We start from the raw sequence: 17,974 nt of genomic DNA, 5'->3' as shown, positions 1-17,974 counted from the left end.
ACGATCATCGCCAGAGACTGTTTGTAGCCGCTTGCCAGAGTGCTCTAGAGTTCTTTTCAAATGCAGGTTTTTATATTTTATTTTAAGAAGTATGAGTAAGGAAAGCTCTGCATCGCTCTGCCATTATAAGAGTTTAGTTTTTATACTATGGGATGGCTTGTTAGCACTAAACAAAACAAAACACACACAGCACACAGCACACAACACCAGCAAACACACACACACACAGCACACAGCACCACAACACCAGGAAACAAACACACACAGCACACAGCACCACAACACCAGCAAACAAACACACACAGCACACAGCACCACAACACCAGCAAACAAACACACACAGCACCACAACACAGGAACACATCAGGATGGCGTGGCTTCGTTTCCCTCCTCTTCTTGATTTCTCTTAGCTCAGTGTGTTGGGCAGTACTACTAATTCCACGTCTCTCTTGTGTTATTCTAGAAGTTTGCATATTACAAAACTGAGTGTTTTTATTTTATAATATAGATTTTTTAAATGTCTGATTTTATTTTTATTTATTTTTTTTCCATCCCTTACCCACCTGAACTCTGCTTACGCGACTATGGGCTGTATTCAGAAAAGGACTGTTTAAGAAGAAAAGAATATATATATATAGAAAGATATAATCTTAAATAAAACCTTGCTTTTAAAAATGAGAATAATCTTCTGACCCTTTTTAATAAGATGGGGTGGGGAGTGCATTAGGAAGTTAGAGCATCACACTAAAGAGGTTTGTTTTCAGTGGAGGTTTTTAACAGCGCAGAGAAGGACATGGTACTGAGCTTCAGGTCCGGGAGAGAGTGACGGACTCTACTCCTGTCACCGAGCGCGCTCTCTCACACACGTCACAGACTTATTATTATTATTATTATTATATTCTGTCATGCCAACATCACTGCTTGATTTCGGGTTACTGCCTAGATTTAAAAAAAAAGAATGCAAATGGTTTGTACTGGGTTGTGTTCTGTCATTGTCTGTCAATTAGTGCAGTTAATCAATGGGGGGGGGTGTCTCCTAGCTGTGTGCTGAAGAGGCACATTTGAATTTTGACTTTTGAGAAATGCATTGTTAAAAACGAAACAAAAAACCCATGCAGGGATTGTTTAAAAGTGACCTTTATGAACGGGGTGATTTAAAAAAAAAAAAAACCCAAAACAAAACATTGAAATGTAAATAAGTTACAAATAAAAAGAATCTCATGCGTTTAAAATGTTATATTAGCCAATTGTATGGTTTTATTGTTATTATACATTTAAGATTCATTTGCACATCCCTGCATCCCGTCACAAAACACTGTGGAGCCGAGCAATACTGTAGTACAGGGATAGGGATTTATATATATATATATATATATACCTACATCACATATATATATACATATAAACCCTCCAGTCCCTGCGTGCAGAATTGGATTGTGTAAAGTTTTATATCTATGTATCCATTTTATAATGCATGTATGTTTGTTTGTTTTTTTTTTTTTTTTTTTTTCAAAGTCATGGCCGGGCTATTTCTCAAACTCCACAGAGTTCAAACAAACTCTTTTTTTAAAACATATCTGAAAATGTTTTTGCCACCAAACGGGATAGATGTAAATGAAGTCATTGGTAAACTGATTGGTAAACTCAGTGTTTTAATAACTGTCTTCCACCTTGCTCAGGCAGCACGGGAGAACTAGCCAGGCAGACTGACGTGCTTCACCTCGCTGCCCGGCTGCTTCTGCCCTGCTGTCTGAAGAAACAGAGGCATTGTAGCTAGTTTCTAAACCTGTGAGTTTTCAGTGTGTCGCCTGCTTGTCGTCTTGGTTGAGTATTTCTAGTGACGGCAGAGTGTCCTGCTGGATCCTGATTCTGCTCAGATAGAGAGCTGTGAACAGCCAGGGTGGAATGTAAGTATTGTGTGCATCTCCTATTCAGGACAGCATGGTCAAGCTGCTTTTAAAACCGGGCGCTAGCCCAGGACTTCCCGAACCCAGCCCTGGGGACCCCCTGCGTCGTCCTCCTGCTTTTCATTCCAGCCGAGCTTAACTGAACCCTTCAAAACCGAGCTAACGATTTGCTTAATTTAGATCTTTTTTAGTTCCTCTCCACTCCTGAAGAAGTTGTAGGCTTCAAGTTAATGAAAAGCAGGAGACGCATGGGGGCCCCCCTGAGGCCCGGGTTTGAGCAGCCCTGCTTGTGAAGGTCCAGTGTGGGGGTCGGGAAATCGTTTCACTTTCATGCGTCACACCGTTGAGCAATGGTAAGAGAAACGCCCTGGGGTTCTGTGACCAACACTTCGCCCAGAAGCCTCTCAGTGTCTGCTCAAAACCAGCCCTTCTGAACCCTGTTCAGCTTCTTTTTAGTGTAGGTTCAGCACTGTTTGAGTGATTGTTTTTTTAGGTATGGGTGATGAATCGAACAGCGTGGTTTATTTTTTTTTTTTTTTAAATTGTATCCGATTTATACAAAAAAAAAATTAATAATGTGCAATGATGAACATTAGCCTTACCTCTGCAGTAACTCTCTTATCTCTGTACCTGTAAAATAAAAACATATATATATTCGCTTTTACTGCTGTCAAGTCTTTTAAGTACTGCATGTTTTATAAATGTAACGTTTGCAGTGGGAGGGGAGGGTGAAGGAAAAATGAAAGTTGAATGCAGTGGTTTCAGAACCTCTCTGATACTAAGATGAGTAGCAAACACACAGATGGTACACACACACACACACACCCTCCAGGAAAGCAAGCAGCAGACGCCCCCTCTGAGATCCGACCTGTCAGTTGTGGAGCATATGTGGGATGAGCTTGGGGGACATGCTCTGGGGACAGCGAGAGACACCAGCCCACCCCCAGGTGCAAAAGGGGACCCCCCATTCCTGCCAAGCCCCTGGCAGGACTGCAAGACCAAGGCTGGTATTAAGTGTGTGATCCAAGCAGAAAAAAGCAGTTTAGCTCAATATCTTTATTATTATTATTATTAACCCAGCTGCTGTTTTGTGTGCTCCTGGGAGATTTCCTTATTGATCTTTCCTCCAACAGCATCGCTGTCCTGAAGCCGATGAAAATGTGCTGTGAAGGAATGTGCTGCAAGCGATCACTCTCCCCAGCTGCTGCTGCTGATGTGAAGAGCACTTTAAGAAAAATCTAATAATACTACATCCCCCAGGCAGCCTGCAGCAGCTCCCTCCCGGGCACTGGCAGCAGCGTGCATTCAGTCTCGGCTCTGCGGGCGTGGGGCTGTGTTGGGCAATGAAACTCCAGACACGAGGAAATCACTGTTGCTTGGTTTTATTGTTCAGTACGTTTCATCTGCAGTTCACACAGAGAGCATTGCATTGGGGTTAGAGAGAGCGAGAGAGAGAGAGAGAGAGAGGCAGGCTGCGGGATGGTGTTGCACTGACATAAAAACATTTATATGCTATTAATTAAAGAGCAAGTCTTGGGTATTTAGGACAGCTCAGTGGTCTCACACACACAAAGCTTGAACCTACTAACCAGGCTCTCCACCCAACTAAAGTCTGCCATGATAAACAGGCTGCGTTAGCCTTGCAGGAGACACGCTGCCTCAAATATTATATTAATATAATATGATATTGATCAAGTGGCAAGCCAACATAGTAATGGGCAAGGTGGTGCAGTGGGCTAAAGCACAGTGTGGGGGTTGCTGCTTGCCTTAAAGACATGGGTTCAAATCCTGAGTATGACCAAATTTTATTTCTTCTGTGGCCAATAGAGGGGGTAATATATACCTATAGTTCAGCTTCTAGCCACACTGCATTACCTTTAGCACAACAGGTAGGGACTGAGGAGCTGGGGCTGAAGAGTAGGAGTTCAAATCCTAGCTAGGGTGAAGTTTTTAAATGATTATAACCATGAAATAAATACATAGTTATTTTAATAGTATTAATACACAACTGGCATAATACAAATGAATGAATATTACACAAACACACTTCAAATGTTCACAATGAGCACCATGCACACCTCAAAAGGAAAAAAAAAAAACAGTTTTTTGTTGAATACAAACATTAAAACTCCAGAGGCTGCAGGAGACCGAGCTGTGCAGCGCGCACGGGGAAGTCGATTCTGGTCAGAAACTGCTCCTGCACTGGCCGAAGCCTTGTTAATTCAGAGCAGGTGTGAGGAGTCAATAAAAGGCAGGAGTGGCTGCCCTGGATCAGGAAGGTGCAGTCGGGAGGAAACGTGGCTGGCAGAAGAAAGAGGTCCTTCCTGGACGGCACCCTGCAGCAACACAGAAGAGGGCTCTTTCACAGGTTGGCCTTTTATTTATCAGAAAGGTAAGCTAGTGCCTGAAAAAGAAGAAAGAAGAGCTTGTGCATTCAAAAAAAGAGAAGAGAAAGGAAAGGTGAGCTAAAGCTTTCAAAAAAAGAAAGAACAAAAGATGAGCCAATTGCTTAAAAAACAGAAGAAACAGAAGGTGAGCTAATGCTTTAGAAATAAAAGGTGAACTATTGCCTTAAATCTTTAAATGAAGTTTTCAGTAAATTATTAATAAAACTACCCTTGTTCTGCAGAGAATAAGAAGGTGCAGTACTCCTTATAACCCAAGTGACTGACCTTTTAAAAAGGAATTTCTGTCTCCTGAGTATTCCAGTTTAGAATCCCTCTTCATCCTGCAAAACAAAGAAACAACCTGAACTCCTTTCTCACTGGCTAATGAGGAACTACTACGCCCAGCTCCTTGCTACACAAAAAAAAAGGTAGTGAAACATAAATCTGCTTGTGCTGGCTGCAGTTTCCAAACCCTCATTCGGTTCCTTGCAGTTTTGTCTTGCAATTGTGAGATTCGGAGTCCAGCAGGAATCTCCAAATGATAGTTTTTTTTTTAACTCTTGCATTGCTTGAAACAAACTAAGCCCTCAACCTCGAGGGGAAATGAAAACTAACCCCTCTCTTACAACGTGCTTGACCCCAAAAACCCACAACCCCTTCAGGAGCACAAGATCCTCAACAAAAATAAAAACCAGAAGAACGTGGTTTAGACGACTGCATTGTACAAAACATGTTCGATCTCTTTCAAAAAAGGGTTTTCACTTACCACAAACGCTGCTCCCCTTTCTCCTGTTCGGGCTTCCGTTTGTAGAAGAACACATGGATTATTTTTTTTGTGTGTGTGCGCTAGTTTGTTCAAAACTCAAATTGCAGGCTTCAGGTCTTCGGTGTAGGCCTCTTGCTGGTGCCAGCTGAGTTCAGGTGGGATGCCAATTAACTTAACGAGCCAATCTGAATAATTGCTGGCTACGATCAGTTGTGCTCTGCTTTCCTGCCCTGCGTGGACGTGAGTGCTGCCCTCTCTCCTCCAGGGATTCCTGGGTGAGTCTGTCTCATAAATTCCAACCGGATTTTTGTTTGGTTGTTGGTTTCATAACTCTTATTTCTGTCCCCCCCAGTCTCTGAAATGTGTCTAAAGTGGAAGAAAACCTTTCTTCCCTCATTTTTAAACTTATCTGAGATTCAGGTTAGGGCTGTGCAATGTGAGGGGGGTGAGGTGATGATAATGCACACTTGCCTCGGTAGCCTGGCCGTTTCATCCCGGTTTAGAGTTAATTCTCCAGTGAAAGAGCTTCAGTAGAAATCCTGTCCTTGAATTTCAGCTGCGCGGATGAGGAAGGTAGATTTGTTTATTTTTAGCTTGGATTTTTTTTTTTTTTTTTTTTTTTATTTTTATTAGGTTTTTCAAAACTCAAATTCCAGGCTTCAGACCTGGGGCGTAGGCCTCTGGCTGGTGCCAATCCAATTCAGGTGGGGCTCTAATTGGCAATTAACTGAACGAGCTGATTGGACAATGACTTACAGGTGAGGAGCTGGTGCACACGGGTCTCCTTGCCTGCTCCAGGGCGGATGTGTGTGCTTCCCCTCCTGCAGGAACTCTTGGGTGAGTCTGTTTTCGGTTTCAGAACATGTGTCTCTCTCTTTCTCTCTCAACTGTGCTGTAAAGTGTGTGAAATCCCTTCTCCCCTCTTACGCACACTTACCTTGGGAGTCTCGCCGTTTCATTGTGGTTTGAACTCGGTGGAAGGTCTTCAGTAGAAATCCTTTCCCTTGACTTCAGCTGGGCCAGTAGGTAGCTGTGCTGGTTTGTTTTTTTATTTGTTTATTTTAGTTTTGTTTCTCTAGACAAACCCTATAGCTGTGTGTGTCTGTGTAGGCTCTTGTGTTGGTGACTATTTTTAACCAAAAAATAATGTTGCTCTTGTTGGCTGGACTTCACAACTGCTAGCTCTAGGGTTAGGGTTGGGCCTTGGGAATGGTTTGGGGCCTAGTGGTTAGAGCTGGGACTGGGAGGCAGTCAGACCCAGTTTTGGAGCTGGGTTGTGGTTGCAGGTCAGGGAGGGAGGTGTCATGGTGTGTGTGTTTATGGAAGGATTTGTAATAATTGTCATGAACTTGCAGATGTTCTTTTTTGTGAACTTGGTTACACTTAGTTTTTCTTTATCCCATTTTCATAGATGCACTCCCTCTCTGTCTCCCTCTCTGTTCTCTCCCCTCATCTCTCCTCCTTTCCCCTGCTTTTTCATCTTTGCTCTTCCCTCTCATCTTTCACTTCTCACCTCTCCTTATCCTCCACCTTATCTCCTCCTTTTCCCCTCACTCATCTTCCCCCTCTCTCCTCCCTTTTTCCCCCTCTCCTCAATGGTCTGTTCAACAAAACAGGATTAGGAAGTGTTATCACATGTGTCATGTCTTTAAATAATATTACTTTAATAAAATATACAATTCTTGCACAGTGCTAACATTTTATATTGATGGATGAAACTGACAAACAATGAACCACTCAAATCTGAACGATCTGTATTTATACGGGGGTCAATGTTGCTGAATTAATAAATGCCTTTGCCACCCAAAAAAAAAAACTAAAACAGATCTATTAAAAACAAAACACCAAAAATAAAAAACAAATGCTGCTTACATTAAAATTTGTAAACCGACCGGGCTCTGCCCTTTTGCCTCTGTTCCAGTTTCTCGGCTAGGATCCGTGCACTGCTGTGTTCAATGTGATTCTCTTGCATGCTTCGTGGTGTTGTAAACATGTGTGATTCTTTGCATTGTGCAGCTGTGATGTACTCATGAATACAGGTTTTCATCGCCGCTGTATCTGCAGTAGAGCTGCATGGACCGAATATTCAGAGCAGGCTCTCCACAGGCTAGGGTCGTTCCTGCCGGTCAGGCTAACTCAGCGTTCACAGGGAAACGAGTTCAACAGCTGCTGGGGTTTGTGTGGATCGCTGCTCTCCACAGAGGCTAAGAGAAGCAGCATTCATCACAAACCCAAGCAGCTGTTTCTTCACTCTGAAGGGTGAATCAGCCCAATCGACCCCAGCGACCCTGCCCGGATCGTCGGACCCTGATTTCGTCGGAGAGCTCCGTCTGAATACTCGGGCAATCTGTTTGGGCAGTACTTTCATTCAAACTCTCTCTCTCTCTGGTGTTGTAGACCCAGCCAAATTATTTGACAAGCGTTTGGACTGGCATTTTGTGCGATTGTCTGGTCCCGGTTTCTGTGGAGAGGTGAGCTCGATCCGAACCCTCTAGCCTCGCACCGCATCCCACAGCCTGGCCAGGGGGGTGAGGGCGCGGGCCAGCACGGCGCGGTAGGCCTGGTTGAAGCGGCGGTTCATGGCTGCGTACAGCACAGGGTTCACACAGCTGTTCAGCCAGGTCATGTTGGCGCAGAACATGTGGAGTGCCTGTGGGGCGCGGCCCTGGGAGTCCAGCGCGTTGACGAGGAGGAAGGGGGCATAGCAGAACACGAAGCAGAGGAACACCGCGAAGCACATCCGGGTCACGCGCTTGAACTCCGCGTCCTGCTCCCCGGAGGAGGGCGGGGCAGGGTGTGTGGCTTTGGGCCGGCTCTGGCTCTCTGTTTTGCCCCCTGAGGAGCTGCTGGGCTCTGAACAGTCTGAGACGGGTTGTGTTTTGTTGTCGTTTTTTGAATCTGATTGGCTTGAAGCTTCAGCAGGACCCGACCGGTCCACAGGTGGCGCTGGTTTCTGGGTCGGGAATCGGGCCCCTGATGGCTCACCTGCGGCCCTCGCACTGTCGGCCTGAGACCCCTGGCTGTGATCTGCTTCCAGGTCTGTTTGCTGAGTGCTGCTGCTCTCCCCCTCTCTCTCTCTCTTCCCGGTCGCTCTGACGGAAACGCCCTTCTTGATCTTGTGCCTCTCCAGTGCCGCGGCCGCTGCCTTCACCTTCCTGTGGATCAGGAAATAAAAAACCCCGACGCAGGCCAGGCCCACGAAGAAGTACAGGACCAGCAGGATCGTGGAGTATGGCCGGCCCTGGGTGCGATCGAAACTACAAGTGCACACCTGGCTTACGAACCTGTAGGCGCCCCAGAGGGGACCGAAACTGGCCAGCCCGAGTGCCCAGCTGGAGGAGATCAGGAGGGCCAGACCGACTCTTCCGAACACTCTGTTGAAGAGCTGGCCGCGGGCCACCATCAGGTAGCGGGCAGCTGCGATGAGGCAGAGGGTGATGATGGAGACTGCGTTGGAGAGGAAGAGCAGGAGAGCGAAGGCGCTGCAGCCCGGGCCCCCCCAGCGCCAGCGCAGGTGCAGGTAGGAGTCGACCGTGAAGGGCTGCAGACCGGCGCAGTATAGGAGGTCCGCGACGCTCAGGTTCAGGATCAGCGCGTTGAAACGGGTGTGCAGCCCGCGGTCCAACGCCAATGCCAGCAGGGTCAGGGTGTTGCCCAGCACTCCCACCAGTGTCACCACACAGCCCAGGACAACCCCAAAGTAGCGGTACACCTCCACTGAGGAGTGATGGCAAGAGAACGGGTCCGTCAAGTTAGAGGTGAAGTTCAGAGACATTCCTGCAAACTGGGGGAGAGAAGAAGAGATTGGAACGGGTGGGGAGTTTAATCTCTTAACAACAAATTACACACCAGACCCAGCTTTCATTCTCATATGAAACACTTTGTAGAAAAGCTTGTCAAATAATTTCTGTATTGTATAAGGGTATAAAATAATAAGTCTGATTTTGTGAAGCTTGGCTGTTTATACACATCCTGTTTTAATACAGAACTGGACAATGAATGAAAAGCATCAAAGGGGAAATATCAAGTGTAGAATGAGATTGAGAAACTGAAGCCACTTCAGGGGAATGAATTTTCAAACCTTTGTATGAAACCAACCAGATCTATACAGGCACTGTGGAGGCTGGTTTGATATTCTATACAGGCAAACGCAGCGGAGGCTGGTTTGATATTCTATACAGGCAAACGCTGCGGAGGCTGGTTTGATATTCTATACAGGCAAACGCTGTGGAGGCTGGTTTGATATTCTATACAGGCAAACGCAGTGGAGGCTGGTTTGATATTCTATACAGGCAAACGCAGCGGAGGCTGGTTTGATATTCTATACAGAAGTATAGAATTCAACGATACAAATGGTCTTTAGAATAACATTTTCAGATATATTGCCTAAGATTTGATACTTAAACCCCAGAATTTCTTGATTAATTGTGACGACGCCCACTTGCAGTTCTGTTGGCTTTTTGTACAGCTCTCAAAGAAAGCATTATTATTATTATTATTATTATTATTATTATTATTATTATTAACAATCTGAACGATTCTTGATGGAGCAGCATTTGTCAACTCTGTCTATAATTTGTAGTTAATTGCATCACAAGCACAGGCATATATATCAACAGAAAAGTGTTAGCGTGACCTGAAAAGCCTAGAAGTGCCTCCAGTGTTTTTAAACTCTTTGCCTTGATTTAAAGGCATGTTAAACACAGTGCAACATTGGGGAAATTTGGTTGCTTCAGTAAAAAATAAACAAAAAAAAAAAAAAAACAAAAAATCTACATAACCTTTTTATAAAAAAAAAAAAAAAGAATCTTACTCCATCTTAGAAATTAAAAAAAAAAAAAAAAAAAAAAAAAAAAAAAGTTAAACATCCAATAACTATTTATAAATTAAAATGAAGACATTGAGAACGAAACATTGTGTTTTGAATGCAAGTTCCTTGTTTGGTATATTTGCAATGAAACTGTAAAGTGTTTGTGAAAGTGAGCGTGTGCAATGCAAGTCGTACTGGAACGACCATGCTAGATGCACAAGTATAGTAATAAACTGTAGCAGCTTACCTGGCGATGCAGATGCACAATGTGTGTCCAACTCGAGCCTCGACCAGTTTAGAAGTGAACTTTCTCTTCCTCTCTTCTTGACCGTATTTAACTCTCTCTCCTGTTTCTCAACCAGTCTGTAATTGAAATTCTGCAGTTTGGTAACAAGTGTGCACACACATCCTCGCGTCACCCTGCCTCTGCTTCCTCTTCTCTCCCTTTTCTTTTGCGCTAACTCTAATTTTTAAACATCCTATTTTTTTTTTTGCCGATTGTGTGTCAATCGCTGTGTGTGTAAATCACTCTGTGTGTGTGTCACTGTGTGCATGTGTCACTGTGTAAATCACTCTGTGTCACTGTGCGTGTGTCACTGTGCATATGTCTCTGTGTGCGTGTGTCACTGTGTGTAAATCACTCTGTGCGTGTCACTGTATGCGTGCGTAAATCACTGTGTGCGTGTGTCGCTGTGTGTCACTGTATGCGTGCGTAAATCACTGTGTGCGTGTGTCACTGTGCATGTGTCGCTGTGTGTCACTGTGTGCGTGTGTCACTGTATGCATGCGTAAATCACTGTGTGCGTGTGTCACTGTGCATGTGTCGCTGTGTGTCACTGTGTGCGTGTGTCACTGTATGCGTGCGTAAATCACTGTGTGCGTGTGTCACTGTGTGTAAATCACTATGCGTATCTGTTTTTTGCTGTGTGTGTCTCTGTGCATGTCTTGGTGCACCCTTCTACAGGACTTGTGCAAATTACTGTCAACGTGACCCAACAGTGAAGTAACTAAATCAGTGAGGTGTGTGGAGAAATAAGCAGGGAACTGCGCTGGATTTGTGTTTTCAAAGTAGAGCTGAAACTGTGGAATTAGTGCAGGCAGGGCTAGTTATTTATAATTGAACACAGTGGGTAGTTTTCTATATTACAGGGAATGCTAACGCTATAATAATAATAATAATAATAATAGTGATTCTTACCGGTCTCTAGACCTTGAAGTAATCTCTGGGTTTCAGCGTGGTTCCGATGCTTCTGTGTTTCAGCGTGGTTCAGTATTCGGGGCAGTGGATGCTATTCACCAGGATTGCATTGTTTGTTTTTATCTGTAACCCCGGGATGGGGGAGTCCTCGGAGCAGCAGGGCCCTGGGACCGGCTTGCTCCATGCAAACCAGGGCTAGTCCTCGGAGCAGCAGGGCCCTGGGACCGGCTTGCTCCATGCAAACCTTTTTGTAAAAAGGACCTTTCTGAAATTGGGTCATTTCAAACCTTGCCAGAACACAGCCACACTTCCCATGAAGTAAGAAAATAAAACTATTGGCAAATAAACCCCCTGAATGAGAATAGCTGAGCGTACCCTTCAGAAAGTTCACCACAGTATTTTGTCCCATCTTTATTAATGTGCTTTACAATGCTTCCCTATGCTTTACCAGACCTCTCTGTGCTTTACAATGCTTCCCTATGCTTTACCAGACCTCTCTGTGCTTTACAATGCTTCCCTATGCTTTACCAGACCTCCCTGTGCTTTACAATGCTTCCCTGTGCTTTACCAGACCTCTCTGTGCTTTACAATGCTTCCCTATGCTTTACCAGACCTCTCTGTGCTTTACAATGCTTCCCTATGCTTTACCAGCCCTCTCTGTGCTTTACAATGCTTCCCTATGCTTTACCAGACCTCTCTGTGCTTTACAATGCTTCCCTGTGCTTTACCAGACCTCTCTGTGCTTTACAATGCTTTCACTTGCTTTATTACACTTTTACTATGCTTTCACTATGAGAAGCTTTCATAAAGGTTTTGCAGTAAATTCCAGAGCTCCAGTTCAGTGAATTCAGCAGAGAGATCTGCTAGTCAATCCTTAAACAAATGCAACCCAAACCCAGCGAAATAACCAACGCACCCCCCCTCCCCCAGTAGAAAGCCAGCGTGGGGGTTCTGTCTTTGTTTTTCCCCAGGATGTCCTCTCATTGGTTTTATTCATTTTTAAATGAAGATGTTTTTATTGATTTATTTATTTGTTTATTGCATGGAATCCGAGTGTTCAGTATTGCTACAGTCTCCACATTCATTTTCCTGTATGATCTATATTCATTTCATAGTCCGATAAAGCAAAGGGGTAATTCAATGGGGGGGGGTGACTTGAGCCAAACATTTATTACAAGTCCTATCCACTACAAAACCTGTGACTTCAAATTCTGATTCATCGCTCTGTTCCCAGTACAGCTTCATTAAATTCAGGAGAAATTGCTATCCTAGAACATGCAGAGTCTCTATGGCTCAGTTTGGAATACAAATTAATATTCATATTAACAATACAAAGCAATATTTCCAAAAAGATGATCGCACTGGCCTGTGCTCCTAAACGGACCCTCGAGCACCAACATGAACTCTAATAGAAAAATATCTATTTACTTTAATTTTATAACATTTTCTCATTGCTAATAGTATGTCTCTGTGTTCTACAGAAAAATGCATTCTATTCCTAACCGGGGGGAGGGGGGGGGGGGAAGATTAAGTCTGTCCTTGCATATATAGGTGTGTCCCATCCACAGTGTCTGCCTGTCCAAATGTCTCTCTGCTGGGTTTGACATTGACGCAAACATTGTCCTTTTTTAATAATTCATTGTGTTTTCTGCTGAATTGAGTAGAGCTGTCATTCTTCAGATTTCAAAATCCTTGGGTATTTCCCCTCTTTCATCACCACTCCTTTTTCTTCAGCACCGTATTTAACTATCTCTCCTGTTTCTCAAGCAGCCTGGAATTGAAACTCCGCAGTTTGGCAATCTGCTGCAGACAATCACCCACCCAAAAGAAATCCAAATAAGGGGTTAGGGTTGAGGTCCCCACTTCCCAGTACAAAGTGTTGCAGTACAATGGCTTTGCTCCAGTCTCTTACGATTGATTTGATGATTCTGTTACAGTGGCAAGGTGGGCACAGTGGGATAACTGCTGGGGATCGGGCGGAGAGTGTCTGGGATTGGTCAAGCAGTTTCAAAAAGAGGTTCTATTATTATTTCTCTTCACTCTTCGTTTTTCATCGTCTTTGGAATTGAGGGAAGGCGAGGTTATGAAATGAGGGTTCGTTATACCTGCTTTATTAGTTTTTTGGATGTTTTTTTTCACAGTGTGCTTTTTTTTTGGAAGTGCTTGCTGCTTCTGATTGGCTGTGGTGGTGGGCGTGGTCAGTAGGGAGAGAAGATGATTGGCCCGTGGGTGGTGCGGATGGGTCCAGGGGCGGGTCTTAGCAAGGTGTGGCTGAGGGGCGGGCCCTGCAGGAGGTGATGGTGATGATGCGAGGGGTGGTGGGCGTGGCCGGCTACTGCTGCCCGGAGAGCCAATGGGGAGGAGGAGGAAGCGGCGGCTGCCATCGCCGCGGCAATGGCCAGAGGACTGGGAAGAAGCCCCGCCCCCAGAGACTTCGGGAGGTCTTTAGAGAACGACAGAGTGGACTAGAGAGAGAGAGAAGGGGGGGAATGGGTATTAGGAGCACCCTGAGATGCGTTCAGGGAAAACGTTTCACTTCAGAAATAAACTATTTTTCATTCTATTTTAACCCTCTCAAATACTAGCACTGTAATCTGTGCACTTATTAAAACAAACAAAAAAAAAACTCTGCACCCCCCAAACCCTCGCACTTGCTCTCCCTCTCCTCAGTCTCTTGCAGCCCCTTTCCCCTCCTCTCTCTCTCCTCCACACTCACAGTGAGCTCTCCTGTCCGCTGTTTCTTGTGTCTGTTCAGTAGAGGGTTGGGTTTCCCTGCCACCCCGTCCCTGTGTCTGCGACTGGAAATGTGCTGAAAGAGAAGAGAAGAGGGAGGGAGCTGGTCAGCTGGGCAGAGTCTCTTCTATTAGTGAAGTCCTGGACCTCAAGCCATTGTCTAAACAGACGGGGAGACTGGATTCGCAGACTGGGCTGTGTACAGGGTAGGCAGGGATGGAAATAAGATTGCATCGCAGCTTTATCCACTCCAGGTTTTCCTATGAGCTTGATCAGCCACAGTGTCTAGGTAACAAGCTCAGGTGAGTCTTATTAAACTCGCAGTAAAACCAGGAAAGGATCGCACTGCTAAGGAATGGGAGTCCCCTTTCCGTAGAGCACAGTCTGCTAAACCAGCGTCCACAAGGCTGGCTCTGCAGACCGGGCTGCGTGGGGACGCTGCGTCTGCAGACCGGGCTGCGTGGGGACGCTGCGTCTGCAGACCGGGCTGCGTGGGGACGCTGCGTCTGCAGACTGGGTTGTATACACAGCCTCTCTGTCCCTCACCTGTTTGAGCTGCCCCTCGGAGTTCACTCTCACATTGCAGATCTCGCAGTGGAAGGTCCTCTCCTGAGCGCTGGGGTCCGCGGGGGAGCCCCCTTGCTCGGGGGCCAGCCGGGGGCCCAGCCGGGGGTACGCCTTGATGGGGCCGAGCCCGTTGCGGGCCTCCAGGATGGTTTTGTGTTTGGTGCCTGTGAGGGGAGACGATGGGAGTTAGCGACAGCAATGCTGTTTCTTATTTTTTTTTTTTGTCTGGACTCTCTAGCCAAGACCTACAGGCTGTTCAAATGCATTGAAAACGTGGGACAAGAGTGTCATTGTGGAGTGGAGTGGGGGGGGAACAAACAACTTTCATTCCCCACTGGAGGGGGCTAGAGTCAGAAATGCACACACACACATTACTCGCTCGCACAGCTGTATAGTCTCTTGACTCTCCTAGTTAAACTGCTCTGGGCTGACTGTGTCTCCAGTCTCCAAACCCCCCTCCTTATTGTTTGTTTCTTTTGAAACTGAAGAAACTCTAAATGTTTTACGCTCTTTGGCTGCGTAAAGAAAACAAACAACTCTGGCATCTGTTCTGGGCACTGGAGCCGGGGTCGGGCAGGAGGAGGAGGGGGTGCTGGGTACTGTGCAGTGAGGAGACACAGCTGTGTCTGAACAAGCTGTTCATGTAGCTCGCCTTGTTTTAAATAAAGCTCTCCCACTATTTCACTTACTAGATTTCTGTACAAACTATAAACCCTTAATTTCTACTTGGCACAAAGTTTCTTACAAAATCAAAATAACAAGGGCAGTGATTAATGAGTGAATGTGTGCAGTTCTGAGCAGGGCTTTTAAAGGGTTATGTCTACAGCGCACACCCCCCCCCCCACTCCTCCTTGAAGCCTTTTAATAACTTTCATTAAACCACACCTTGTTTGCTGGCCCGACTCCCAGCTCTCAGGCAACCAGCTGTGTGATTTACAGAAGAGCCAGCAAGCAGCACCCTGCCCCACCCACAACCTGCTACAGCAAAGAGAACTCCACTCTCCACACTGCAGAGCGCTCTAGCAGTATAGGAAAGAGAACTCCACTCTCCACGCTGCAGAGCGCTCTAGCAGTATAGGAAAGAGAACTCCACTCTCCACGCTGCAGAGCGCTCTAGCAGTATAGGAAAGAGAACTCCACTCTCCACACTGCAGAGCGCTCTAGCAGTATAGGAAAGAGAACTCCACTCTCCACACTGCAGAGCGCTCTAGCAGTATAGGAAAGAGAACTCCACTCTCCACACTGCAGAGCGCTCTAGCAGTATAGGAAAGAGAACTCCACTCTCCACGCTGCAGAGCGCTCTAGCAGTATAGGAAAGAGAACTCCACTCTCCACACTGCAGAGCGCTCTAGCAGTATAGGAAAGAGAACTCCACTCTCCACACTACAGAGCGCTCTAGCAGTAGAGGAATAAAGTCCACCCAATGTTTAGCTCTCTTCCATGCACTATGCTGACTCTAGTAACTATCATTTATCTTCAGTTTACAAACAAAAAAATCTAACGAACCCCTACTGTACACAAGCCACATTTTCAAAGAGCACGGAACCCAAATCACTCCCGTGCCAATGACTGGGTTTCCATGCGATTCCTTTTTATTTAAATTTGTCCAAACCAGTAACCCGTGTGGGCTCAGTTTTGGGAAGCCTTGTTTGTTTTCTGTGCTTTTTATGGCAGGAGGAGGAGCGGCATCGCAGCTGTGCAGTGAGGGGGGGGCGGCGGCATGCACTCCAGATGTTTGCACTGGAAGCAAATAATATATATATATATATATATATATATATATATATATATATATATATATATATATATATATATATATATATATATATATATATTTTTGGCTTCAGTTTTAGCTAGCGAGTTTTAAATTGCAGTCCAGAGAGCATTGTCCTGTGAGATTTCAGAATAAAAAAAAAATACATTAATTGTATTGCATCAGACAATAATGCTAGCGCCTTCATCAGTGTTACTGAAACTAGAAGAAACCGAGTCCAGCAGACAGGCGTTTCTAATGCTAGCGCCTTCATCAGTGTTACTGAAACTAGAAGAAACCGAGTCAAGCAGACAGGCGTTTCTAATGCTAGTGCCTTCATCAGTGTTACTGAAACTAGAAGAAACAGAGTCCAGCAGACAGGCGTTTCTAATGCTAGTGCCTTCATCAGTGTTACTGAAACTAGAAGAAACCGAGTCAAGCAGACAGGCGTTTCTAATGCTAGCGCCTTCATCAGTGTTACTGAAACTAGAAGAAACAGAGTCCAGCAGACAGGTGAGGTAGAGACGGTGATAGAGGAGAGTGTGTGTGACTGTGTATACACAGTGGTTGAGACTGTGATAAAGAGGTAAGTGGTGTTTAGAATGCTTTCCAAGATCTGGCTGAAAAGGTAAGTGTGGTTCAGTAAGCAGAGAGGCTCCGGAGACACTGATAGAGGTAAGGGATGGGTTAGGACAGAGCTGCTCTCAAGATAGAGCTAACAAGGTCAGTGTGAGGAACGGCGTGCAGAGCGGTCACTAAAAGGTCAGTGTGAGGAAGGGCGTGCAGAGAGGTCACTAAAAGGTCAGTGGGGGGAACGGCGTGCAGAGCGGTCATTAAAAGGTCAGTGTGGGGAACGGCGTGCAGAGCGGTCACTAAAAGGTCAGTGTGGGGAACGGCGTGCAGAGCGGTCACTAAAAGGTCAGTGTGGGGAACGGCGTGCAGAGCGGTGATGGACACTGTGATTAAAAGGTGAGTTTGGCCAGCAGTGGACTGTGTAGCTCCCAGTGGACTGGTCGACGAGGTAAGCGACTCGCTCAGGACACGGAGGAGTTCTCAAGATAGAGCCAACTTCAGTGTTGCTGAGGTGAGAGTAGAAGACAGTCTGTTTGGCGCTGCGCGGTCGCTAGCTGCTGGATACAATCTGCACGGCACATGGCTGTGGTGAGGACCTGGATTCTAAGTAATCCTGAACTCTAAATTGCTCCCAGGCTGTTTTTGTTTTTGTAGAGTTCTCTTGTGGTTTCCAGACTGATCAGTCACCCAGCTCTTGGCGTGTTTGCTCTGCAGTGTCGGAGCGGAGTGCTGGGACTACGGCTGCTAATTTGAGACCCCCTTTTGAAGTGACTCTAGTCTCCGCGCCTCAGAACAAACAGGAAACGCGTGAGGCAACAGACTGGCAGAAAAGAACCATTGCTCTCTGCAGTACAGCACTGTGACGAGCTCATTGGTTTCCCTCTCATTAACGCTGAAGGCACCAGCATTAGAAACGCCTGACTGTTTATACATTTTTATAAGTTTATAATCTGTAGCAATATTTGAAAGCTTTGCAAACCCCTTTTTTAAAAGGTAATTTTTGTGCAAAGCCAGATTTGATCACTTTTTTTTTTACATTGGAGTCTTGCATTTTGTGTATATTTTTAGTAATTTATTATGTTATGCATCCTTTTCCAGCACTCCTCCATGGGGGAATCGATTCCTCTGCACCCCATTAAAACCAGACCGCAGCTCCAAGCTGGATTCGGGGTGCAGATCTGCCTCAATGCTGTTCCGCTTCTATTTTCTATAGGCAGCATCGGTGAGCCGCAGCTGTCCATACCAGGCAAGTCACACAACTCCTCTCCCCCACAGCTGTC

The 17,974-nt window shown here is 45.7% G+C and overlaps 2 protein-coding genes across 2 annotated transcripts; both read right to left on the bottom strand.

Moving 5' to 3' along the window:
* Positions 1–6,703: 6,703 nt before the first annotated feature.
* gpr84 (G protein-coupled receptor 84) lies at positions 6,704–11,543 on the bottom strand. Its single transcript, XM_041239292.1, has 3 exons — positions 11,069–11,543; positions 10,118–10,233; positions 6,704–8,844 (listed from the first exon to the last, which is right to left on the bottom strand). The coding sequence occupies exon 3, from the start codon at positions 8,833–8,835 to the stop codon at positions 7,552–7,554; it is 1,284 nt and encodes a 427-aa protein (XP_041095226.1). The 5' UTR covers positions 8,836–8,844; positions 10,118–10,233; positions 11,069–11,543; the 3' UTR covers positions 6,704–7,551.
* Positions 11,544–13,106: 1,563 nt separating this feature from the next.
* On the bottom strand, positions 13,107–14,551 carry LOC121307114 (zinc finger protein 385A-like; the record flags this gene model as incomplete). Its single annotated transcript, XM_041239242.1, has 3 exons — positions 13,107–13,533; positions 13,785–13,877; positions 14,348–14,551. Coding segments are annotated over 3 exons (564 nt in total), but the record flags the coding sequence as incomplete, so codon positions are not given.
* Positions 14,552–17,974: the final 3,423 nt, after the last annotated feature.

This window comes from Polyodon spathula, chromosome 53 (assembly GCF_017654505.1).
Source record: "Polyodon spathula isolate WHYD16114869_AA chromosome 53, ASM1765450v1, whole genome shotgun sequence".
NCBI lineage: Eukaryota > Metazoa > Chordata > Actinopteri > Acipenseriformes > Polyodontidae > Polyodon > Polyodon spathula.
This window is presented reverse-complemented; position numbering and strand designations above follow the sequence as displayed.

What these genes read in the sequence shown, in the direction of transcription:
- gpr84 (XM_041239292.1), bottom strand. Translation starts at nt 8,835, where the DNA reads ATGTCTCTGAACTTCACCTCTAACTTGACGGACCCGTTCTCTTGCCAT.